The sequence below is a fragment of the Gobius niger genome (assembly GCF_951799975.1).
Source record: "Gobius niger genome assembly, chromosome: 12".
NCBI classification, from domain to species: domain Eukaryota; kingdom Metazoa; phylum Chordata; class Actinopteri; order Gobiiformes; family Gobiidae; genus Gobius; species Gobius niger.
The window spans coordinates 30,892,670-30,919,719 of record NC_136863.1 but is presented as its reverse complement, the minus strand read 5'-3'; the positions used below and the strand labels follow the sequence as shown (position 1 = coordinate 30,919,719).

The window sequence follows — 27,050 nt, the reverse complement described above, 5'->3', positions numbered from 1 at the left end:
CATTAGTCTTTACCTTAGTAAAGACTATTCTTCCTGGGGTCCATGAAAATGCTACATTTCAAATATTACAAAATATTATTACATGTACAAATGCATCATTTAAAATGCCATTCCTGAACACCACAAGAACATGCTAATACAATATTTCAATACACCTAACCTGGGAGATTATTGTACATTATATCCCATGATAATTTGGGACGTGTGTTTTTTTTTTACCTTAATTTTAAAACAGCTTTTGAACACCAATGCTGCAAAAGAATGAGTGAGCTTACACCACAGAACCATAGCTCTGTACAGAACAGTTCTCTTCATTTGTCCTGAAGCCTGTCGAGTATTTAAACTGTGTCTTTTACTGGTCAGCTGTAGTTGGGAGAACAGACCTAAGGGTTTTTGAAGGGAGTAAACATTTTTGCAGAACAATATAAGACTGCCGGCCACTCTTTCCTTTACTTTAAACCAGGACAGCCTATCGTGCACGGCACTGACACTGGTCCTGAATGGGCATCGCAGTGCGAGACGAGCTGCTCTGTTCTGGGTTAATTATAGTTTTACAAGGTCCTTTTTAGAAGCACTTGAACAGATAATGGAGCAGTAGTCGAGATGTGAAAGTGCAAGTGACTGAAGAACTAACTTAGTAACTGGAATAGTTAAGAAATATGCACATCTTCTTATATTAGAGATGGCTCTACTCATTTTTGCTACAGTATTTTATATATGTGGAGACCAAGATAAAGTTGAATCAATAGTGACTCCCAATAATTTGGCCTCAGTAACCTGAATATCAGTGCCATGCATGGAGAGATTTAAGTGTGATCGATCTTTTTCAGCCTATCACCACACATTTGTTTTTTAAAGCATTGATTTTTAACTTATTTTCAGTTTGAAATTAAATTGATTTCTTGTTGAAGACAATTTCACTGAATACTTGTATTAGCAGATACATAAAGAGCTACGTCATCCTCATAGGAAATTAACTGTGCTTTTTAGAGCATAAGATAAATAAGAGGCCCAAGGAAACTTCATTGAGGTTGGGCATTCACCTTATTCCGCCCCGCCCTCTTTTGCCTCTTTTTGCCATTGGATCGACACTTCCTTTGTCTCGACACTTCCTCTAGAACACGGAGTCCGTTCACTAAGGCCCTGTCCACACAAAGTCAAGCTTAGGACTAAACGCTAAAGTGTTTTATCAATCCAACGTATCATCCATACGAAACCGGCGTTTTAGGGGTCCGTAAACGAACATTTTACAAACCAGATCCCAGAGTGGAAAGACCTCAAAACACTGTTAACAAGGCTCAATCATTACATTGTGTCTGTTATCCAAGACCTGCTGACCTAAGCTTCACACCATTTGGAGCTATAGGAATATACTGTGAGCGGCCAAATGCTAACAACATCTTTGGTCATTTTGCGTGACTGAGGGCACACACAAAGACCAGACAGGTACGCATCAACTCGTCTAAGCTCAGGTAAGAACATATCTCAGTATGGAAAAATGGTGGCCTGTTCCTTTAACTTGGTATCCCTACCAAAGTGACTTCAGTAGGAAAGCCCATGTAAAAGACCATGATATTTAGTCAATTGTTTATTAAATCCCGATCACAATGCTGCACTCAGGACAAATGTTTAATCGCACGAGTGAAATTTGGTCGCCCTTTTGACTTTTGACTGCACTGACGGTTCTCCGCGCTCGATACTCTTCCAAATGTGGCCTTCAATAAAAAAAAAGTTTGGACACCCCAGACCTACAGGCATCAAATTTTCCACTCCTGAACTCCTTTGATTTTATAGGTTGCGCCACAGGCTTCATCTACATCCAGTTCCCGACATTATTTATTGTTACAGATTTTTTCCACTAATAACAAGCTTATTCAAAAATCCAACCTCAACAATATGAAACCATCAATTTAAACCTGGGGATACATTCTTCTCCTGATCTCACTTTTCCGATGGCGCGGTGAGCGTTGCATCACCCGGAGCTCATGAGCAGTGCGGTCAGGTGCGCTTGATGGGTGGGTGGCCCCTGTCTCTCCCCGTGACATTGTTTGGAGCGGGGCAGCGGTCGTCCTGTGGTAGTGTCAGCCCCGGAGCGCCCCTCATCTGCGCACAACTGTCAGCCCGCACCTGCAAAGCGAGACCTCTCCTCCCCCAGCCCTCCCACCCCCATCCACCCTACACCCCCTCGTCGCCCCCACCCCCCCAGAATAAACTCACAGCTCGCCTCCGCTGTAGTCATTTCAAACAACTGATGAACGGGTTCTAATTTCCTCAGGGTTTTTGTCAATGTCATTTGTTTGGCTAAGTTAACTGTTTATTCATTTATTAAGGTTAAATTAGGAGTAGTTATTATAAAGTGTTGGACCGTAGCCTCCTGCCAGAGGGGAGGGGGGTGAATAGTCCGTGTCCAGGGTGAGAAGGGTCAGCTGTGATCCGACCCACACGCCTCCGGGTCCTGGAGAGATGGGAGCTCACAGCCCTCGTGCCTCACAGCTAGAGGTCCAGGTTCGATTCCCTCCTGGACGGGGCCTTTCTGTGTGGAGTTTGCATGTTCTCCCCGTGTCTGCGTAGGTTTCCTCCGGGTACTCCGGTTTCCCCTACCACTAAAACATATACAAAAGGTTCCCTTCTTGACCAGGACTCCCCTGGAAATGGGATTCATAACCTCAGTGGGACTTTCCTGGTTAAAGCCACACCGTGTAGAATTTTACCCAATAAATAAAATTGAAATACAAGCATTTATTTTATGACAGATATTTTCATCATTGAAAAACACCTCATTGATGTGCAAACAAACATTTCTGAGGCTCACCCCTCCTGAGGTATGACTGTAAACTTTACCGGGAGTGGGTACGTCTCCAGCTTGTCTTCATGGAGATGTGACAAAAGGCAGTAGAATTTGAGATTTACACAGGTTAGTTTTTCATCCAAATCCATTATTTTATTACTCACTGCAGTAATAGCATTTTCTGTGTTGAGCTGGTCATTAGGAGAATGTTTTGTTTTGCCGGCAACAGCATAGTTCAAAATGTTACGCAGTGTACCTTTAAATAAAGGCAAAAAAAGTAAACCGCTTTGTGACCATGGGCCTGATCTTGTGTTTCTAAACGCAGCTTTGAATAGAAAAATAATAACATGTGTAATATTTTATGTTTTATCCTTAAATGACGAAACTGCGGAGAAATGAACTATATCAGTTTGATCAGGACATTTGGAGCTCGTTCTCCAGAGGAACTTTGACAGAGACGCAGGACTTTGTGGAGAACAGCAGCGGAGCCGAGGCCAGACTTTGCCGGGATGACGAGAGAAGTTTACTCGCATCAAACGCACTGGAACCCGGCGCGGATCCGAGGCTCGCCGCGGTCACCGGACAACCGGACGTACGGGAGACACGGAGTCTGAGACACGAGGACGTTTGAGGACAGAGATGGAAGTGACAGGAGAGTTTATGGAGCTGGAAATGACGCATATGGAGGAGAAGAAGGACTCATGAAGACATCGATGGTGAGTTGTGCTTTAGTGTCGCTGTTGTTGTGAGTAAAATGGCGATAACCTAGTTTACCCATATAATATAATAAATGATGAGAGTGGTGAATGTTCGCCGCTGCTGCGGTTGGGGAGGTGTGATGCGTAATAGCGCAGAGCGCGCTTGGAGAGCCTTTGGCACAGCTGGACGTTCAGTTCCTCCACAGGTGTGGCAGGGCTGAAGATCTGGGACTGCTTTACTTATTGCATGTGGGGCTTTGTGAGTTTGTGATTTATTTCTTTGCTTCTGAGTTTTGGAATGGTCACCGCAAGTGGTCAAAAACACTACGTAAAATAAAGTTGTTTCTGAATCGGGTTAAATGTAATGTACACACCCTCAATGGGAGCTTGGGGGCGCTGTTTTAGCAAACGTCTTATATGGTCGTATTCAGGGATAAGACAAACGACCACTTGTGTCGTTTTCTGTTGGTGGACAGTCTCCGCAGAACAGCTGCGCCACTCGGAAGATAACCAACTCGTCTGGAGCTTGTGCTGTCTTTGCGCCAGGCACAAGATCTGACCCCATGTCTGTGGAAGACGCTATTCAAAAGAAGTCCTTTCCTAAAACCACATGAAAACTAAAGGATGGAATCTTCACAAATGTGGGAGGCCTGGATCTACAGGGGTGCAAAAGGGCGCATTGCAGGCTCATTTTAAAATGTTTGCACCGTCAGTTTTAGCATCACAGTGCATTTGAATGAGAGCCTCTGTTTTGCTTCCCTTTGAAACTCTGATCCACCCTCAGTCCGTGTGTGCCGGAGCCAGCGCTGAAACAATGCTACAAATGTGCAGTTATTATTCAGTATAACTCTGACTTTATAAGTTAGCCTATGTTTTCCTTTCCCATAAATAAATCATTCATTTGCTGGTGATGCAAGCAAAAAACTGACGGGTTTGGAAACTCGCAAACAACACTTCAACTCCATCCTGTGCTGATTCGCTTAAATCCGCACAACTCGTGGTTCAGGCCAGTCTCGTGGCAAAACTGCTGTGAGTGGGCGGATTTTACATTTGCCGACAACAACACGCTTTTTTATCAATATTTGTTAACACCGCAATGCCAAAAAAACAAAAAAAACACAAGGCGTGCTGCTACACATTTACAAAACAGAAACATGACTTTGAACAATGTATCATCGCGGTTTAGAAAAACAGCAGCAAATACTCGTCTAACAGAAGTCATTCCAGATTGATATCCGAGTGTTAGATGCACTTTTATATAAACTTGACGATTTCTAGGTAGATTAAACATACATAGATATAAACTCTAAAAACAACAAAAACATGTAAAAGATGACATGCTCTATGCCCACTGCCCAGACGATAATCCCAGGCCCTCCACCCCCAAACCCTCCAGAGACATGGGCACCGTCCTCCCAGCCGCCGTCTTCATTCTAATATGGACGAATATTATGAACCGGTTGATGGTATGCACGCCGGCCGGCCCCTCAGAGAGATGCTTTTAAAGGCCAAAGATTTAATTTCTGCTCTTAAAGGCCAGTCCCTGTCCCGATGCTCTGAAGAATAATGGCTTTTTACCGCGTCTTAACACCAGCGTGCACCGCGGGCCCGATGAATCATGAGTATAAACAGGAGCAACGGAAAATTAGCCTATTAGCGCCCACTGATCCCTCTTCACTGTTCACAACACGGTCCTGTCTCCGGCGCGACGAGCGAAACCGGTTCTTTTTTACGTGAACGGTTGAGTCTTGGATCATAATAGTGATCAGACTGGCTTTAGCATCGGAATGTTTGGAAAAAAAAAAGATTCCAAAGTTCGTCAATCATTTACGAGCCGCTAGTTATGACACACAAGAGGTGCAAAAACTCTTTCCCCAAATTTCTATATAATAGGCTATATTGCGTTATACACCGGCCAAACTCTTGGACCAACAGCCTCAAGCCTGGTGTTACTGGCATCAGTATAAAGCACAAACGGTGAGGTGTAGTACAACAGGAGTGGGCTGGTATTTATCAACAGTCCATTGAAGGGTTTGGCAAAATCTTTCATAAGCCTGGGCGGCACTGTAGCACAGCGGTTAGCATTCTTGCTTCACAGCTAGAAGGGGTCTCGGGCAGGGGCGGACTGGCCATATGTCCGTTCTGGAAGAGCACAGAGGGGCCACTGCCTCTAGGGCCACCAGTCCCGCCTCAACTGAGCTTTACCCAAATCTAAAAGCTAAAAAGAAAAGCATCAAAATAGCGAGAAAAAGATGATGAAAACAAAACAAACATGTGCTGGAAAACCAACAAAAAATGTGATGAAAAGGCAACAAAAACGTGAGAAAAACACAAACAAACAATTCTAAAACAATAATGAAAAAAACATCAAAAATATGACAAAAATGACGTGACAAAAAGTTACCATAACATTTGTAGGTCTTAGCTTTCAAATGAGGCGTTACATTGTTGCTCTCCAGTCGAGAAGCTTTTAGATTTGGGTAAAGTATTAAAAAAATATGAATTTAAAAGGAATTCCGTGGAGTATGGTTTGCCACAAGGTTCAATTTTGGGACCGTTATTATTCATTATTTATATTAATGATTTTGCGTCTGTTTCTACGACCACCTTTCCAGTTCGTTTTGCTGATGATAAAAATGAAAAAATAAACAAAAATAAAAAGTCGACCTGGGGAAAATGCACTTGGTTAAGGCGGGTGGTTAGAGGTTAAAATATGGATTTGTGGACGTGCACAGTTACGCTAATTTGGGCCAGGCTGGTCAGAGTCCAGGGCTGTTTTTCAGTCCCAGTCCGCCCCCGGTCTTGGGTTCAATTCCCCCCTGGACGGGGCCTTTCTGTATGGCGTTTGCATGTTCTCCCCATGTCTGTGTAGGTTTCCTCCAGGTACTCCGGTTTACCCTTCCACAACAAACATGTACAATAGGCCAGGATGAGAGTGTGTTTGAGAGTGCGCAGGGTCGATGGATGGAAATTAGCACAAGGCTACAATCCGGCATGTTTACACGCATGAGAACCATATATGTTCATTAACATGCACTGAGACGACCAAAGAAGCCAATAAATACAAATAAAATAAATCGCTTATACCCCACACACCCCAGAAATGACCGGTCTTGTAGTTAGTACAGTAGTTGGGGGTTGCCAGTCTGCTACAGCTGCCACTTTTTCTGGGTCGGGTGAAACTCCTTGGCTGCTGACCACATGCCCCAGAAACCTCACCTGCCTCTGGAACAGCTGGCACTTCTCAGGGCAGAGTTTAAAGCCGTAGCCCAGGGACTGTGGAAGACTGACTCCAGATGCTGAAAACTTCAAGAAAAGACAATCACACCATCAAGAAACACCTGCATTACCCTTTGAAAGGTCGCAGGTGCATTACACGATCCAATGGTATCCTTTCAAATTCAGATAAACCGCACAGAGTCGTGAATGCTGTTCTCCCTCTATCCTTTTCCTCTACCTCCACCTGCCAATAACAACTGGACAAATCTAATGTGGGACACCATTCTGCTGTATTCAGCTTACGATAATCTACACAAAGTTGCCAAGCTTTGTTTTTCTTTTGAACAAGGACACTGGCGGCTGCAGCTCTCTCTCTTTTTCAGAGGCTACGTATCTCCTGGTCACAAAACAACACTGCAACAGAACTCAAAGGTTGCAGTGTACATCCAAGACACTGCTGCTGCTGGAGTTCAGACCAGAACCTGGGAATATGACCACATTAGTCCAGCGCTCAGGTCTCTGCAATGGCGTCCAGTCGCTCAGATAACAGCCTTTTTAACAGTGGAGGAAGCGGCACAGGAGGGAGGAGGAGGAGGTGACCAGTGTGGGACAAACACAGGCGGCGTTGCACTGTTCCAGAGGTGCACTGCTGGTCAGGCTCAGGCTCAGGACTAAACCAACACCTGATCTACGCAATTTCGTTGAACAATTGTACAATGACAAATACACTTACTTACATCTCACTCACGTTTTTCCATACTGAGATATGTTCTTACCTGAGCTTAGACGAGTTGACACGTACCTGTCTGGTCTTGGTGCCCGTGGAAGAGCTTCCAACTTCATAGGAAAACATTCGGAGAGGCATCTTTGGTCGTTTTGCGTGACTGAGCGCAGGCACAAAGACACCAGACAGGTACGCATCAACTCGCCTAAGCTCAGGTCAGAACATATTTCAGCATGTACTAATGGTGGCCTGTTCCTTTAACATAAAGCCGTTAGACAGCTGCAGTACATCCAGAACACTGCTGCTCGAACCAGGAAATACGACCATATTAGTCCAGCGCTCCGGTCCCTGCACTGGCTTCCTGTCGCTCAGAGAATAGACTTTAAAACAGCTCTGCTTGTGTGCAAGTCTTTTCATGGTTTAGTACATCTCATGTCACAGTAGTATGAACCATCTCGGGTGCTAAGAACTTCAGGGAGGGGTTTCCTGGTGGTTCCCAGAGTCAATAATAAACACGGTGAGGCTGCGTTTTAGTTTCATGCAGCTAAAATCTGGAACAGTCTTCATGAGGATGTGAGACAGGCCTCAACCCTAACAATGTTCAAATCCAGGCTGAAAACAGTTCTTTTTAACTATGCATATGACTGAAAGTATTTAATCTGCTATAATGAATACATTTCTATGTTTATGTTTTATGGATTGATCTGTTCTGCTTTTTAATAATTTTACATAAACTGTGAATCACTTTGAATTGCCTTGTGTATGAATTGTGCTCTATAGATAAAGATGGAGAGAAGATGTGAGACAGGCCTCAACTCATTTCTCCAGTCCAGGCTGAAAACACTTATATTTATCTCTGCACACTGAAAACATTTGAACTTGGCTTCATTGTGTAATTTTATGCACTTTTCTGTGAGGCTGACCACATAACGAGGAGGAGGAGGAGGAGGAGGCGAGGGGCCGTGCTGTTCTCCGTCTCCTCGCACTGACCTCAGTCCTGTGATGTTGGGTCCGTGCCGGTGTCAGCGCGCCGTGTTGGAGGCGGGACGGGGCCCGTGCTCTGTCATTTGGGCTCGTCGGGGGGTCGGAGCCGGGCCGCTGACCTGCCGACCCGCCTCTCCGCCGGTACAAGGCTCCTCAGCGGTTCCAAAGCAGCAGCGGCGGCACATGCAGGTGGGACCCTCTGGAGGCTCTCCCAACAGTGCTGCGTTTGTGTGCTTTGCTCTCCCGGAGGTCAGGGAAGTAAGAGCATGTATCCTTTACCGCGGAGCTGTGCTGTATTCAAATGAGAGTCTGCTTCTTCTGCTTTTTTTTCCCCGCTGTTGTTGTTGTTGCGGAGCGCTGCCTTGTGAAGCAGCAGCGAGGCGTGACAGAGAGAGAGGAGCCGTGTTTGTGTTGCTCTGGGCTGCACATCAGAGGCGCCGAGCGGAGAACAGGTTGCACGGTCGCGCACACAGCCTGCCTGTGGTGCTGCCTGAAGGAGCGCCATGGAAACAGGGCGCGTGACGGGGCTCTGGGGAAGGCTCGCAGCTGCGGGCGCTTCTTCAGTGACAGGCCGATGAAGACATCACCGCCACGCACAACAAGTACCGGCCCAGTGATCAGGCTCGCGGAAACTGTGGGGCTCAAATCTTCATTAGCGCACGTGTAAAAAAAAAAAAGAAAAGAAAAAAGAAACTGTGGTTCTGTTCAACGCAGCAGCAGACGCGCAGAGGAAACACCGCTCCTATGGGACACACGCTGAGGAAATGTGTCCTAAATATGGCTGCAGCGCTTTGAAGCCGAGCTGTGTGTGGGCGGGTGTGCGCTGGGGGCCCGGACCTATCAACAACAGTGTCCCGGTCACAGGCCTGTACTTCAGTGTGCGTGATATGGAAATGACACGCAGCAGCACTTCAGAAGCAGAGACTGACCAAAGCAGGCAGGCCCGCCCAGGTTCAGGAACTCAAATCCCCCACGGACTCTTCAAAATATCAAGAGTTTAAGGGCAGGGGGTCGATTCTGGGGCCCCTCTTCAATCTGTACATGCTTCTGTTAGGGCAATTAATATCCAGTAGCAACATGTCCCGTCATAATTACGAAGGTGATGCTCAGATCTGTGTTTCTGTAACAGTGGGTGAATGTGGGTCTGTGGAGTCACTGTGTCACTGTATCAAACAGATCAGGGTGTGTCCAGTCTTTGGCCCACAAAAACAGAGAGGTTGTCGTTTGTCATCTTGAGGCTCTTACACTGTGACCTAAAAATCAAGTTAGAAATCTAGGAGTATCATGGACTCAGACCTGAATTTTAACAGTCATATACAGTCCTATTACCACATAAAAACCATTGCCAAAATAAAAAACATAGTGTCTACTGTAAACCAGACCTGGAGAGATTAATTCATGCTTTTGTCTCCTGTCGGTTAGACTATTGTAACGGCCTGTTCACTGGCCTTTTCAAACAAGCTGTTAGACAACTGCAGTTTATCCAGAACGCTGCTGCTCGAGTCCTGACCAGAACCAGGAAATACCACCATATTAGTCCAGTGCACGGGCATCCTGTCGCTCAGGGAATAGACTTTAAAATAATCTCTTCATGGCATAGAGCTGACATGTTACAGCCGTATGAACCATCTCAGGGAGGGGTCTCCTGGTGGTTCCTAGAGTCACCACCGAACACAGTGAGGCTGCGTTTCAGTTTCATGCAGCAAAGACGTGAGACAGGCCTCAACTCTGATGTGTTGTTTGAATCCATGTTGAAAACACTTTTTTTACTGCTACCTATGGCAATTGAACCTATTTTAACAAATTCTAACTTGCACATATATGAATATAACCATTTAGTCTGTTGACCACCAATGCATTTTCTCATAGGAGAGGTGTGGTTTACGATCGTCCGTAGCCGTGTATTGGGGGCTACGAATGTCTACGAAGTTCGAAATTATTCGAGCGCACACAGCAGCATGGGTATTCCCAGGCTAATATGCAGTGCTTAATTTGATCCCCCGTTTCCCCCAATTAATTTTTTTACAGGCGAAAGGATGGAGGAAAAATTTATCAGATATAATGGTGTCTAATGAGTGTTCCGGCAAATGTTTTGGCCTGTTCCCCCAATCCATCACATCAGACCAACAGTGTTCCTGAAAATACTAATTTACAAATTAAGCACTGCTAATATGTATATACAATATACATATATATATATATTTTTTATGTAATGGTATTGTATTGTAATTGTATTATTGTATTATTTATTTGTTTTGAATCTTTTTTTTATTTTTATTGAGTTGTCTTTTACATGAAATGTGCCGTACAAATAAATTTGCCCTGCCACATCCTTTGGAAACTATACTCAACAAACATTTAAACGCAACAGTTAGTTTTTTGTTCTCATTTTTTCTGCACTAAACTCAAAGACATTCAACATCACAGTAGACCAATTTCACTCATCCATGTTCACAAATCTGTCTAAATCTGTGTCAGTGAGCAGAGTCCACACCCCCCTGGCTGAGGTGACATATCAATATGCTGATTAAACACATGGATTTTGCACAGAGGTGTACCTGAGGCTGTCTACAATAAAAGGACACTCTAAAATGTTCATTTTTGTTTCAGAGAACCAGTCAGTGTCTAGTGTGAGTGACCTCCATTTGCCTCACACAGTGCTGCACACCCTGATATCGTACTATACACGCCGATCTACATCATCCCAAACATGCTCAATGGGGGACATGTCATTCAAAATGTAATCAATATGTGCTGCACTGTGTGAGGCCAAACCAGACATTGACAGCACAATATTTGATTCACAAACTCATGTTTCAAAGTGTAAATACCAGTGCTATTGTGATTTTAGATGATTTAAATCAAAAAGAGTGCCCTTTATTGATTGCGTCTTAGATATTGTGAGTTATCTGGCTGGAGTTATTCAAATTTAATATTAGAAAGAGCCAGTCTTTTGAGCGGCTCTTTGAAATGAGCGGATCCCAAAGACTCGGCTCCCAGTAAAAAGCCATTTCAGAGTGTCCTTTTATTTTAGACAGCCTAAGCCACCTGTGCACTATTCCTGAGTCTAAGTGCTGACACAGATTTTAGACAGATTTGTGAACATTATTTGATAAAAATGTGTCTATTGTGTATTTAGGAAGATAAGTTGTCTGTGACCCCATGAACCCCCACTTCCCCTCATGAAAAATGAGAGCAAAAGCAAAAGTTTTGCTTTTAAATTTTTGTTGAGTGTAGCTACGTAGATGAGATCTCCATTGTCCCGGTCGAGGCAGAGATTCATCTTTGATGCGGCTTAAGATTAAATTCTCTGTGAAAAACCGCACCGCTTTGTTCACATGTAGTAGAGCTCATGTGCAAAACAACTTTTTACAACAGTGTCTGAAACATGAAACTGAAACTTGGATTTGGATTCCGTGGCCTTCCTGCATGTTTGATTAATCTTTAATGTTGAACCCAGAAGTTAGGCCAAGGGAACCTTTGAATAAGTCGCTTTCTAACCAACAGAAGGTAACAAAGTGGTAAAGACGTGTTCATCAAATACTTGTGAAAGGCGTAATTCTCCCACTTTCATGTTCATGAGCTCAAATAAATGACGCCGTGTTGCTTTTTTTTATAGCTATATTAAGTTGTATCATGGGGCTTTTCTTCGCTAAAATGTTTCAGTGGAATCCAGGGACGGCTGCCTAATTGGTTTTACCGTTTGGGGACACTTGATCAGTGCCTGCCAGTGATCCCCCCCCCCAACCCCCTCCCCCGATACTCCCCCCGATACTCCCCCCTCTCATCCCAAACCCAGCCTCCCCTCAGCCCCGGCAGAGCCAGGAATGTAAGCGGGCCTTTGCCAGTGTGTGGGATTGAGCGCGTCAGGAGCTCGGGGGTCACCTCCACAGCCCCCTCGCTTTGAAAAAGGGACCCCTGGTGGCAGCTCCTGGGAGAGCGCGGTGATGTCTCTATCAGCCTGTCAGAAGAGATAGCCCGGGGCTCCAGCGGGTCCCTGTGAGCCAATCAAACCGCTCACAAAGCACAGATGGATGCTCTTTCACCAGCGAGCCTCTGCTGAGAGGGGAGGAGGAGGAGGAGGAGGGGGGGGGGGGGTACGCGGGCACGGTGGAGCTCCACCCCCCCCCTCCACCACCACTCGGAGCAGTCCACAAACGCCGGGGTCCAAGTCTGAACTCTTTCACTTTAAAGGCGAGACAAAGACGGCGAAAACGTCGACTTTTCACGCAGTGGTCAGTGAGTTTCAGCTCGTTTTCTCTCATAACATCTTAGTTTTAATGTCAGAGTAAAACAGACCAAACTCACCCTTTACGATGCTTTTTCTATGATGCTTTGTCTGCCAGTGCGTACGAGAAACGCAGCACTCGCTCGTCTTTCCCACACTTATTCATTCACAAATATTGACCTGTTTGGTATCCACGTGTAGCACGAAAGGCAGCCATTCAGGTCATTTTCTTTGTGGGAGACGTAGGAATATACGAATGATACACACCTTCAGGGCCAGTTTTCTCAAAATGGTTTTCGTTCAATTCCTGTCTTGAAATCTCATCTTCACTTTAGCAGCTCCTAGACTTTCTAGAACTTTCCATTCTTGGACTTAAAGCAGTACTAAGCAACTTGTTTGCCTTAATAAATCCTTTCCGTAGTCCCTCTGGGGGTAAAACAAGTGTTAATGGGACAATTGGAGGGTCTTTCATCTCCCCCTGGTGTCTCTGGCCAGAAAACCACAATTGCTACTTCGCTGCCACCGGGTCGGAGTCACCAATACACACTAATGAAATCACAAAGCAGCAGCTAACAGGAAAAGCTAACTGTGGCCTAGACAGTATTTACAGGCAAGTTTGAGTGAAAAAAATGATCTCCATTGTGTAATTCGTCTTCGCCTTTTGCAGTGTTTACTCTCGCGGTCGAATAATGAGCAAAAAAACCCAACATGCTACGACACCTGCATTGGCGCTTATGGCATGAGTTACTTAGTACTACTTTAACAATATTTTTGAAATATTTATTCTGTAATATTTAAATCCAAGCTTAATTTATTGTGCTTTGAACCGCAGAAATGGGGCACAATTTGAATTATTTTTATTGGATTTTTTCACTTATAGTTTATTCAAACTATAAACAAGATCCAAAATCTCTTTTGAAAAATCTTTGCAATCAATATAAGGCAATCCACAAAAAAAGTAAAAATGCTCTTTGATTCTTCGCCGTAAAAAACATCCACAAATGATTAAAAAGCAAAAAAAACAAACAGATTTTATTAATTTCATAATCATATATGTGACTAGGCTGAGGTGACACATTTCGGCTCAATCTGCTCGATTATCAATAAATCCGCAAAAATAAATTGTTTGTAAAGTAATCGGACTGTCCAAATGAGTGATACCGGTTGCCGATAGCGCTCACTTTTGCCATGTAAATATGTGGGACAGGAGGAGAGATGCTCTACATGCGCTGACTGTGTTGTGGAGAGGACAGCACAGCGAGCATCAGAGAGTCTGGGTGAGAGGAGCCCAGGATGAAGGAGCTGCTATTGTAAGGGGACACAGCAGTGCATTAGAGCGGCCCGGCTTTCAACTCATCCTCTGTCTGTGGGAGTGTGTGTGCACTCAGTCAAAACAACACTGGAGTGATGAGGCGCTTCATTCAGGGTGAAAACACTTTATGCATTAACATGATTTATGTCATTTACACATCATTCAAATACAGAAATAACAGCAATCCACTCATTTAAACGGTGCAAGAACAACAAATGTGTGCATCATATAATAATTTAAATACAGTATACAAGGGACTTTGTATGATACATCCAGGAATCAGAACACGGTGGTCTTTGTTTTTACAAAAGACAGCGATACATTCACCTTTCGCAGATGTCACATTCGAAGAGCATTAGTAAAACTAGACACTGGAGGTCGAGGCTAAGTGTATTCATTTCTAAAGCATCTCCTCTTTTCTTTACCTCCAGGCTGCTGATTGACAGCACCATGTGCCGCCTGTGCAGGCCCAGAGAGGGCCCTGTCAGAGGGGCCGGGCCCCTCAGCGGGGGGTGGAGGTAGGGTCAGCGCTGGGCTGGCAGGGGCGTCCTGTCAGGTGGATACGATAGGCACTGGGTTACTGGCGGAGGGGTAGGCAGTGGTGCCGCGCTCACTTCTTCTTGCGCGGCTGGCTGCCCGCGGGCGCCTGCACACTGCTGTACTGCACCTGTACAAACAAACAGCAGTTTGGTCAGAGCAGGTAACCGGAGCTCAGCGGAGCGAGCGCTAATGGCTCCCCGAGGAGAGCCCGCGCAGAGCGAGGAGAGAGCCCGGCTGCTCTGTAATGAATCATGTTTTAAAGTGCGCAGCAGAGGGGATTAATCACACAGGGAGCATTTGAAGAGTCAGTCCCTACAGCCCCCCGCCTCTGCCACATCAGTATTAGAAACACAGATGACCTGCCCACCTGCATAAGCACTCATACTTCTGTCCTTATGAGAAAAGTTTGTCCACTCCCGCGCAGACGGGCACACAGTAACTTTCTTCACAACGACCTTTACTGCCATTTCTGTTTCTTTAGGCAAAACCCTCGGCTAAATATAACAACACAACCCAGTGTTTTCTATAGGAAACAATAGTGCAACGAGACTCATTTATTCATGCTCAGCGACTGTGTTCAGTGACTGTTGTCTTTGACATTCTGAATTATTAAACTGTGCGTTTTTCCCTCTAAAAGTGCAGCTGTAATTCTCCAAACACTGATCATAGGTAGGAGAGGCAGAGGGGAGGTTTTTTTGAAGCCTGCCGCGCTGCACAGCACTGTGGATGTGCAGGATAAAGGTGCTCTATGCTAATTAGCTGCTCTCCATTATTAGAATGGGAGATGGGACGTGGGAACAAAGTGCGGCTCTGCATCAGAACATGAAACTGTGCTCAGAAGTGACAGATGCTGGGTATTTGGGAGCGACAGGCCGCTGTCAGAAGCCTGTTTGAGGTGCACTTTGGAGATGTGCTCAGGCACTAATTGCCAAGTCACATTTGTGAGAAAGACAAGAGTCCATTTCCCTTTTGCCTTTGTGCAGTGTTTGTCCGCACCTATCTGAGCGACGCAGTCCTCACAAACAAACGCCCGCTCCCCTGTGTATCGCACGTTCAGGTGATTCTTCACAGTGCGCAATGAAACGCGCTCGCAAAACATTTTTAGACCCTTTTGTTTTTTTGTTTTTTTTTCCCCGATTGGAGCTATTTTCAAGATGTACTTTGTCTTTTAAATTGTCCTAAAAACTGTTGTCTCCCTTGGAATTTGAAAGCGATTCCTTTTCAAAGCTCAAGCGTTGGTATTCCAATGGGAAGGAGGACGCACAAAGGATGGCGAATCAAAAAAACGTGTTTGGGCGCCTTGTTTTGCCCGCACCGGCGCCAAATCTGCAACAACACAGGCGGCGGCGACATCACAGAGCCGTCGGAGATGGTTTACCCACGGAGGAGGAGGACATCAAGGGCACCGCGCAGAAGCAGGCTGAGGTGACACGGTCGGGCCTTCTGTGCGGCGCGTTCGAGGCACCTGGGAGATTAAGGCTCTGCGTCCTGGTGTTTGGCAGTTCATTTCCTGTGGCAGCCCACCCAGCTGACAGCTTTCTACTCCCCTGTGATGTAAAGGCGACCGGCACAAGAGCAATGCTGCGCTTTTCATTTCGGACGATCACTGAGAAGGCAATTTCAATTAAAAACTAAATAAATGTTTTAATATTAAGTATAATCAAATATTTGTTTCGATATATATAATATAATGCCCACTGAGAGAGCTGAAATGTTATACAGACATATTCAAAGCCACAGCATTTGTTGAGGAGTATTTAATTTGAATATTTTAAGAATATTCCCTCCACTGATCATTGTACGCTGGGAGTAGAGGGGTTCCTGAACTCTTTAGAAAGTTGCCAGCAATAACTAGTTGTGGGGTCTCCACAGGGGTGCCCTTTGTCACCGCTTCTGTTCGGTGATTTTCTTTGCAGCTTGGACTTATGGAACACATTTCTGGCTCATGAATCAACAACTAATTTAATTTAATTAACAGGTAAAATGTAAAATAAATGTTTCAACATTGGGGATTTGCCTTTATTAACTAAACTAAATGAGTACTTCAAGTAGTTTTTGTTGCTTTTTTAATAATAGTGTGAATATTAACTCCTTCTGCAACCTATCTACATTATTTTACTTTTTTTTAACCTCATCTTAAGTTACCTTAAAGGCACACTGCGTAACACGGACTGTACTGCTGCTATCAGTACAAAACATGCTCCATATGACCAGCTCGACACAGATTTTTTTTATTTTTTACAGTGGGTAGTCAAAGAATGGATTTGGATGAGGACCTATAACCTCAAATTCTGCTGCCTTTCGTCACATCTCCATGGAGACGAGCTGGAGACGAGCTGGAGACGCACCCACTCCCGGTAAAGTTGTACATTTATGAGGTATTTTTAAATCATGAAAATATCAGTCATAAAATAAATGCTTGTCTTTCCATTTTATTTTTTGGGTAAAATTCTACGCAGTGCGGCTTTAAAAGAACAGATGAAAACTTGCTATTTATATTTACATTGACACTTTCTGCTGACATGTTGCTTAATACACATTGTCCCAGTTCAAATAAATAAGTGTGCAGTTTATCGTAAACCTTCGCTGACCATACATCGTCATACAGTTTTGCAATTGATGTTTTGATTCCCGTGAAAATCCGGGTTCAGTAAGCCGCTGCCTGTGCTGAGCTGTACTTGTTGTCACGTCGACATCACTCGGGAGTTGAATACTGTGCGTGTGGCACTTCATTTCCTGCTGGGAGACGTGTCCGCTCATCCTCTCTCCCTTCCCTCCTCTCAGTCCTCACTCCCTCCTCTCTGCCCTGACAGCTGTGCCAGTCCCGTGATGTAAATGCGAAAGACACATGAGCTATTGTTATTATGTGATCGCATATGGCACCCAGCAAGACCACCGGGGGCGCGCCACCACCCACCCCCTTCCCCTCCCTCCCACAGCCCCACATCGCAGTGACTGGAGAGTTTCCATCGCGTGATATCGCATCCAGTGTTAATATTGCCAACTACTTTTTTGAATGAATAACTACTGTATTGTGTCATTTTTGTAGATGTTGGGAGTCTTAAACAGTCCAATACATTGATGACGGTTGGACATTTTTGGATTTGGACGGCTGACGTTTCAAGAAAAAACATTTCTCTTCAGGCCAGAAAGGCTAAAGTTAAGAGTCAGTGGCATTTGACTGTACATCTGCACAGCGCCACCTATTGTTCATAGAGTGTGCCTTATTAGGCTTTTAAAAACACCACAAAACACATGGCTACTTTGAAGCCGTTATAGAAATGTATTACATCTATCTTTCAATTGTACTGTAGTAACACAAACACCATAGTAAAAGTACAGACCCTCTCAAAATACAAACTCCACAAAGACAGACCCCACCTGGGATTAGGGCTGGGTGCCGGTAAACGATACCAGTGGTATAGATACAGACGGCATCGCGTGATAGAAGGGGCGTGGCCTCGCCGAGGGGAAAAACAGAATCTTTTCTTTTTAGCCATTTTCTGGCAAAATATAAACTTCTTTACCACGCACAATAAAGTCAAGTTTAAATCGGATCCATATGGATGTTTCTTCACAGCAGATTGTTCAGTAGAAGCAAAAAAACGCCAGTTGTTAGCACGTTAGCATTAGCACGAGGCCAACATGTAGCATCATGTCAGCATTCTCCGTTATTTATGTATTTATGGGCTGTTGAACCACTTTGCTGCTCTCCATGTCCCTGTATCTTTCTTTAGTAGAAAACTATATTCATAATTCAGCATTTGTTATAGGGATATGGTGTTTTACATGTTTTTTTTAGTTTTCCTCCCCCCACATGTTCCAGCAATGTCCTAATGTGTAGAACAGGGGTCTCCAACCTTTTTTACCCGACGAGCTACTTTTACACAACCAGAACGTTGGAGAGCTACTTATGCTTTAAAAAACACTTGTGTAAAAAGCGACTTAGGTGGACTTGACCCTGGAGAATTAGTAACCAAAAAGTATTTCAAAGAAAATGACTCGAGTTTAGTGCTTATACTTTACAATATTGACCCAACTGTTCACAGATTGTGTTCAGCATGTTCAGAAAAAACAGAAAATGCATCTACTAGTTGAGTTATCATGCGTATAGAGATGTAGAAAGTCTTTGGCAAGCTACCTAAAGGCCTGGCGAGCTCCTGGTTGGAGATCCCTGTGTAGAATGAGCTCAGACCTGTTCACCACAACTGCCATCATGCACGAGCTTAATATAGAACCTGCAGTTATGCGTAAGACCTGAGGTGGCAGTAATGTGCACAAAATTTCCAACTTGCATCTAGTCTCTTTAAAGTAGTTTTTGAATAATTAGAGAAAGTTGCGATTTTTCTCCCAAAAAAAAAATCCCCCTCAACTGTTGACCATATACAGGGGCGGACTGGCCATGTGTCCATTCTGGAGGAGCACAGAAGGGCCACTGGCTCTAGGGCCACCGGTCCCGCCTCAACCGAGCTTTACCTAAATCTAAAAGCTGAAAAGAAAAGCATCAAAATAGCCAGAAAAAGAGGATGAAAAGTCAACAAAAACGTGAGCAAAACACAACAAAAAATGATAGAAAAAATAGTGAAAAAACAACAAAATTATGACAAAAATGTGGCGGCGTGACAAAAAGTTTCCATCACTTTTGTAGGCCTTAGCTTTCAAATGAGGCGTTACATTGTTGCTCTCCAATCGAGAAGCTTTTAGATTTGGGTAAAGCCCAGTATTAAAAAAACATGAATCTAAATGGAATTCCGTGGAGTATGGTGCACCACAAGGTTCAATTTTGGGGCCATTATTATTTATTATTTATATGAATGATTTTGCTTCTGTTTCTACGACCACCTTTCCCGTTCTTTTTGCTGATGATGCCGATCAAAAACATAATAATAAAAAGCCGAACTGGGGAAAATGCACTCGTTAGTGTTAGGGCGGGGGGTAAGAGGTTAACATTCACAATTACGCTAATTTGGGCCAGGCTAGTCAGAGTCCAGGGCTGCTTTTCAGTCCCTGTCCGCCCCTGACCATATATGTGCGATTCCAGAGATGCCATCTGTATCTATAGCAAAAAATGTTAGTATCAAACTGGTATCAAAAAGAAAGTACTTTTCCCGATTTCCCCCATTTTTTCTTTTCTTTTTTTTTGTACACATTTTGGCCCTTTTTTATTACTAATACTTTCTATTTTCTCCCCATTTTCCCCACATTTCTTGACATTAGAGATCTTCCAAACATTATATTGTCCTGATTCCTGGTTCGACAAATACTTCAGCATAGGCATCGGAAAAGTATCGTTCAGTCATCGGTATCGCGAACCAAGCATCGTTAAAACAATGTAACGGTGCCCAGCCCTATCTGGGATCAAACACAGGAGCTTCTCGCTGTGAGGGAAGAGAGAGCAACGTTCTCCATGTTTGTTCTGCGGTGACTGGAGAAACCACGGCACCCCGGAGGAAACCCACCCAGACATGAAGAAAACCAACAAACTCCACACAGACGGACCTCTGCGATCGAACCCGAGACCTTCTCACTGCGAGACGAGAGCCCTTCACTCAGCCGCCGGGTCGACTGCGTATCAGTCGACGGATTCGCTAATATCCGACGAGGGCTGGTGCAAAGCGGGTGGATAGATCTAAGTGTGTGTGTTTTTTTTTCTTCTTCTCCAGGATTCAGCTACGTGGGAAATAATTGGGCCAGAGTGGCGAGTCCATTAATAATCAAACAAAGCTGGGGGATACACTTCCGCAGCACTTGGGGAATTGCGCTACAGCAAATAATGCCGGCCTCTTGTGGGAATTCCCCCCACCACCCCACCACCCCCCCACCCCCGGTTCTATCTGTATGTAAAATGGGACCCTTACCTTTTGAACATCAGACGGCACCCTCTTGAGGAAATCCAGTATTTCATTATTGTCAATAGTATATGGGCTGCGCAGCCTCTTGGTAAATTTGTTAACGCCTGTGAAAACAAGAGCGCATTAATAAATAAAGGTTGTCCCAGTCAGCGGCGTATTTTTACACCCAAATATTCAGATGAGGACAGCAGAGGTCCCGCAATGTCAGAATAATAGGAGCCGGGGACGTGATTAAGTTCTGCAGATATAGTCGTGGTTGTAGTGCAGTTGTAGGGAAGGGGGGGGGGGGCTAGCACTATTAATTGCAATCGGATCAAAACTGCATTGTTTTTAGGTTGCCAAATAGTCTTGCCCCGGACAAACGCACTGTATTATTTTAGCTGCTCATATTTCACTCTCACGTGAATCTCAGTTAAAAAGGGACTGCAGACTTTGGGGTGAAGCGTGACTAAAAACAACAGCCAAAAAGTTAGGCTGGGCACAGTTAAAGAGTTTAGATGGAGTGAAGTGTAAATAAAGTTTACAACAACAGCTGTTATGATACACATGCACATTTCATTCCTAAAAATGAACATTTAATCAAACAGAGGAACGAGAATTGGACACAACTTTTGAGAATCATACATTTTTGGGCCATAACGCCTTTGCTATGGCTGATCCCGTCAGATCTTGGAAGCTAAGCGGGGAAGGGCCTGGTCGGTACTTGGATGGGAGACCGAGTGAATGTAGTGTGAGAGTGAGTGGTTGGTGGTGGTTGGAGACATGTTGCCTCGCTTCTGTCAGTCTACCCCAGGGCAGCTGTGGCTACAATAGTATAGCTCACCACCACTGAGTATGGGGTGAAGGAATAATGCAATGTAAAGCGTCTTTGAGTGTCCAGAAAAGCGCTATATTAAACCGATGCATTATTTTTATTATTGCTATTACTATTATTATTATTTTTTAGCATTTACGATGAACATACGCTAAATAATTTTTCGCAATGTCATAATTTTTCCAAAAAATTTCAATTTAATGCCAGTTTGAATCCATTTTAATGCTTTTTAACCTCTTAACCCCCACCTAAACAGAGCACATTTTCTCCAGTATGGCTTTACCCAAATCTAAAACTAATAGCGACAAAAATGAGACGAAAACAAGGATGAAAGTGCGACAACGGAACAAAAGAAAAGTGACAAAAACGCAAAGCGGCGAAAATGCAACAGAAAAGCCTTAAAGGAATAGGCCACCGTTTTTACATACTGAGATATGTTCTTACCTGAGCTTTGACGAGTTCTTTAGGACCTGTCTGATCTTCACCCGTGCCTTCAGTCACGTAAACACAGCGCAGACGGCGTTAGCATTTAGCCTCTCCCTCTCTCCTTTATAGCTCCAAAACAGGTCAAGATAGAAGCTACCAAGCTCTTCCACGTTTTCCCTATTTAAATATGGTTACGTGAAGTGTTCCACTACATTACTGCGCAGTAATCTTCACTTTACTGTGCGGATCCCAAATTACTCCAGGTATTATTACGCCTTACAATATAGTCCCCCCTTTTATCCGCTTAGAAAATCCACATTGTCTAATTTTGTGTAATTATACTTTGTAGTGGAACACTTCACATAACCATATTTAAATAGGGAAAACGTGGAAGAGCTTGGTAGCTTCTATCTTGACCTGTTTTGGAGCTATAGAGGAGAGAGGGAGAGGCTAAATGCTAACGCCGTCTGTGCTGTGTTTACGTGATTGAAGGCACGGGGGAAGATCAGACAGGTCCTAAAGAACTCATCAAAGCTAAGGTAAGAACATATCTCAGTATGTAAAAACGGTGGCCTATTCCTTTAATAGAGCAGGAACAAAGGAGAAACAGAAAAGTGACAAAAAGCAATAAAAATGTGGCAATGAATTGCAAAAGCCGCACCAACGAGAGGAAAATGATCCATTTCATTTGGGCATAGCTGAACTGGAGAAAATGCGCTTGGTCAATGCGGGAGTTAAGACAATTCTTTTAATGACTTTTAATGCTTTTCAATTCCCCGCGGAAACCCTGAATAAACAAATCCACATCGGCAGTGTTAAAGACAGGGACAAACTCAGACATGAATCAAATCAAACTTAAAAGTAAGTCATCTTTCTTCTACTCGGTAAACTGCACGAAACAGCTTTCTCGCTGCCCATCGCCAAGACGTGAGCTTTCAAATGTCAGTCCCGTCGACTTACCCCAGATCAGCACGAGGTATCTGAGCGGGATGAAGTAGAGCAGCGATGTGGCCACAAACAGCACGAGGCAGGCCAGGCACGACACGAACGGAACCGACCAGTTGAATATGCTGAAAAAGAAAACACAGCACGTACATTACAAACAAAAATATGCAAAATTATTATTGTGTCATCGGAAGACTCTCAAATCCCATATTTCTTATCATATTCAGTGTTTTCGTCCTTGGTTGAGCCGCCATGTTGGACTGGCCATGTGTTTCTCTGATTGGTTAATTAGCCGTGCCAGTCTCAGCCCATCAGAACTTGCAGAGATAACGCTGAATCCCAGACGTATAGCGGTATAGGAGAGTCTTCCACACAGATCTCTAACAATGCTGCGCTCCAGGCAACATGTGCGGTAAATTCCGACCTCCATCTCGGGAAAATGCCTTGGAACGGCACTCAAACACGTGATTACACCTTGCCACAATCTTCAATATAATGTTGTTTAGCAGGCTTTGGAATACATTTGTGTGAAGGAACATTCATATGAGGTTAGCATCTTGTTAGCTAACTGTTGTAGCATTAGCTGTTTGGTTTACGCACACATCTTCCCACTTGAAAATTCCGACTTATGACCTCAGAGCGTTCCAGCTGAAGAAATAAAAGTGTGTAAACAAAATGGCTAATGCGTCAACAGTTAGCTATGAATGATTCTTCAAACCAGATATAGTTCAAAACTAAAGCTAAATAATATTATATTGCAGGTCAAAAGCAAAGGTGCACATCAACGGTTTTGTTAGTTTCATCATTGGCTACACTTTTCCACTGGCCATTGTTGTCACCATTGTCTTCTACTCACATCTGAACTTGGACCACTTTGATCATCTCCGAGTTTACATGTCGTCATTGCCATTTCGAGCTCCTTTCCCAGGCATTTTTTAGAGTCGGGAGCTTGAAAGTTTACCAGTTGGAATGCAGCGTTAAACTCTAGGACGTTGCTGTGGTCGTCCACTCTTCTGATGAACTAGGGCTGGGCGATGTATCGATATTTAAGATATATCGATATATTTTTGAATGAGATATGGAATTAGAGCATATTGCGAATATTGGGATATTTCAAATTCAGAGCAGCTATTAACATAGTTAACAAAAAGAAACACGTAATCTCAAGCTGATTTTTTTTTTTGAAGTTTATCTTGTCTCTTAATATAAAATTGCTGCCCGATTTTATTTTATTTTTTTCTTTAAGATTTTTTTATGTTACTTAAATGTGCACCTTACAGAGCTTAGTTTTACAGTGTTTATGTTTACATTTCATAGAGAGATTTCAATAAAACTACTCGTATTTGGCTTTGACTTAACATTTAATTTCACCGCTCTCACTTCGCCAAAAAAAATATCAGGATATGTATCGATATCCAACCAAAATACATCGGCATATGACTTTTGGTCCATATCGCCCAGCCCTATGATGAACCCATGTAAAAACTAACAGGAGAGACAACTTATTGTTGATTTTATCTTGATTTTCTTTGTTGATTTGCTTTTATATGGACTTACAGTATGTGTCCATATTCAACCATACTCATCATGATTATTATTTTGCTCATAATAATGCTTACTTTTAAAATATGTATTCAGTCGCTAGCACTTTGTGCATCAGCTGCAAACATTGTTTAAGTATGTCTGCTTGTATTGTCAATGTCAAATACATACATTTAAACTTTAAAAAGCCAACCAGTATAGAGTTGGGATTGTAGAGCAGGAGTTGGAAACTTTGCTAATAATCAGTTGAGATCCCTGTTCTGTGCACTCAAATTTCTTAAAATTAGTGGGAGGGCACTTGGTTGGATGCTAAATTTAGCCTACGAGCCTGACATTGTCTTAAAGGGGCTAGACGCAAGTTAGCCATTTTATACTCACTACTGCCACCTCAGGTCATATGTGTAACTGCACCTTCAATATTAAGTTTGTGCATGACGGCACTTCGGGCCGAAGCAACACCGTTTTTAGTGACAGTGCAGGATTTTAGAGGCAGTTGTGGTGAACAGGTCTGGGCTCATTCTACACATTAGGACATTGTTGGAACATGTAGGGGAGGAAAATAGTTAATTGTAACATTTTTAAACTCTGTATAGTCCCTTTAAGCCTTTATTATAACCACTGCCAGAAAAATCCACTGTAATTATAAAAACATAAAAGGCTTTTTACTTCTTGACTCGCTCTCCGATGTTCCCGATTTCTTCCAGCACGTTTTGGACAACCAGGACCACTTCTTGCACCATATGTATCTTATCAATCAAGCCTTTCCGAGCAGCATCCTAAAATGGAAAAAAATATATATATAAAATTACACATGAAATAACACAAAATGCTGATTAGGCGCAATCCATGTCAACCGCCAGGCCAACGAGCGCGGCGCGTACGAGATTACAGCTGATTTATGTCCTGAATGGATGTAACAAGCCGTCGGGGAGACCGAGACGCGGCGTTTGAAGATGAGAGCCTGTTATGGGGAATCTTGCGAGTTTTTTTTTTCTTTTTTCTCCCAGCTTTTGTCGCTGGCGCACAATGGAGCCGCGGCACGAGCGCTGCACAATCACCGCGGCACTTTGGAGGATGAAAAGGACGCACAGTGGTCGCACTCAATCAAGAAGAGCCGCGGCTGAGGGAGGCCACTTTCAGCCACCGAGTTCAGCAGATTCAGAACAAATCCAGGTTTTGTTGGTTTCAAGTACATGGGAATGGGAATTTAAGACATACATGGGTTTGCAGATGATGTCACGGCTGACAACAGAAGCATAAGTGTCAACGCTAAGTTATGAATTATGTTTTTATTTGTTTAAACCCTCAGTCTTGGAATGGAAACAGTGTGAGATCCCACATTTTCATTTGAAAGTGATTATCCTTTGGTTCCCATGCTGTGACATCATCTCTATACCCTCGATAGCGGGGCTCTACAGCCTTTTGTAAACCGCAAGCTACTTTCACGCAAAAAAATTGGCAGAGGGCAAATTATTATTCAGAGAAAAAAGTGTAACTTAGATGGAGTTAAACTGCAGGCAAGATGATAATTCAACATCTATTATAGAAAACGCAATCTCAATGGCCGCCGCCTGGGCGCCGCCATGTTTCTTTCCCATACCGACTTTGAAGCTAAGCAGAGAAGTGCCTGGTTAGAACTGGGATGGGAGACCGTTCCTCGGAAGCTAAGCAGGGAAGGGCCTGGTTAGGACTGGGATGGGAGACCGTTTGGGAACACCAGGAAGCCTGGCGACAGTACTGAGTGTGTGCGTGGTTGGTGTTGGGAGCTGATGTGCGCAGACTGGTTGCCTGTCCATGAATAATGCACCAAATTGTTAGGTGACTTTGAGCGTCTGGAACAGCGCTATAATGCATTATTACTCTTATTATTATTATTACATCCGCGGCCGGCCCCCACGTGACGGTCCCACCGGCCGCGGGCATTGGCCACGGGTCCATATGGACCGCGGTGCTGCTGTCTGAGGACAACCCGCCGTCACAAAAACACAAGTGCACGAGATCTGACTGCCGTGCGTGTGCGCGCATCCAAACAGGGCGATGTCTGCGTGTGTGTGTATGTGTGTGCGTGCGTGCCCAAAACCTGCTCAAACACGAGCCTCTAATCAAACGCGCTGCTCCGAATGATTTATCCTCCGTGTGAGTAAAAGCGAAAATGAAACTACCACTTAACGAGCGCATGGCCTGCACTGCGTTTTTTCTTTTTTTTTCTTTGCTGCTGTACCATTTCTTTTCTATTTTGCTTTCACGTATTGTGAGCCCAGAGGTACATTTTATTCTAAAGCAGCTTTGAAAGCATTGCCAATTTTATTGTAAGGTTATAAATACTGTCTAACAACGATCATTAGGCTATTTCAGTTCAAAACCAAGTTATTATTTTTTTGATTGTACACTACCGTGATGCACCAAACCACGGGTCCTGCACCGTGAACCAAAGCGTTAGAGCTGAACCCCTAATATTTATCCATAATTATTCCAGGATTCTCTTGAATCCTGTTCCCCGAGTTTAGCGACAATATTGTCGTTGTAGTTTATAAGAAAGGAGTGCGGGTGCATCAAACACTCCAATTGCAGTTTGTTTGAAATTTTTGTTTAGCCTTCATTCTTTTACACATTTGTAGTGGCCATAGTTTTTGGAATGGGTTGGGAACCACTGGTCTACAGCTCAACTGTGTGACGGGTTGGACATTTCTTTGTAATCACTCACAATCTCTGAATATCAAATGTGGAGACTAGCGAGGCCCGGCCGAAGGCCGGGTCTCAGCTAGTAATTATAGAGACTAGATGCAAGATGGTCATTTTATGCTCACTACTGCCACCTCAGGTCATATGTGTTACTGCAGCTTCTATATTAAGCTCGTGCATGACGGCACTGTGGTAGTAGTAACATCTATTTGAGTGACAGTGCAGGATTTTAGAGGAACGGGTGAACAGGTCATTCTACACATTAGGACATGACTTATAGTCCCTTTATAGTAATT

At 43.9% G+C, this 27,050-nt stretch overlaps 1 protein-coding gene and 1 long non-coding RNA gene across 2 annotated transcripts in view; one reads left to right on the top strand and one right to left on the bottom strand.

The window, feature by feature from the left end:
* The window catches only part of LOC306971228, a 534,022-nt gene that overhangs the window by 378,820 nt on the left and 128,152 nt on the right, over positions 1–27,050 (top strand). The gene's annotated exons all lie outside the window — the stretch shown is intronic.
* mctp2a (multiple C2 domains, transmembrane 2a) overlaps positions 14,274–27,050 on the bottom strand; it is a gene marked incomplete at its 5' end in the record, with an annotated part of 111,629 nt that continues 98,852 nt past the window's right edge. The window contains 4 exons of the mRNA XM_079568396.1: positions 14,274–14,620; positions 20,352–20,449; positions 22,546–22,655; positions 24,739–24,848. Of these exons, the coding sequence (XP_079424522.1) occupies positions 14,564–14,620; positions 20,352–20,449; positions 22,546–22,655; positions 24,739–24,848 (375 nt within the window). The 3' untranslated portion in view covers positions 14,274–14,563. The remainder of the gene's footprint in view (positions 14,621–20,351; positions 20,450–22,545; positions 22,656–24,738; positions 24,849–27,050) is intronic.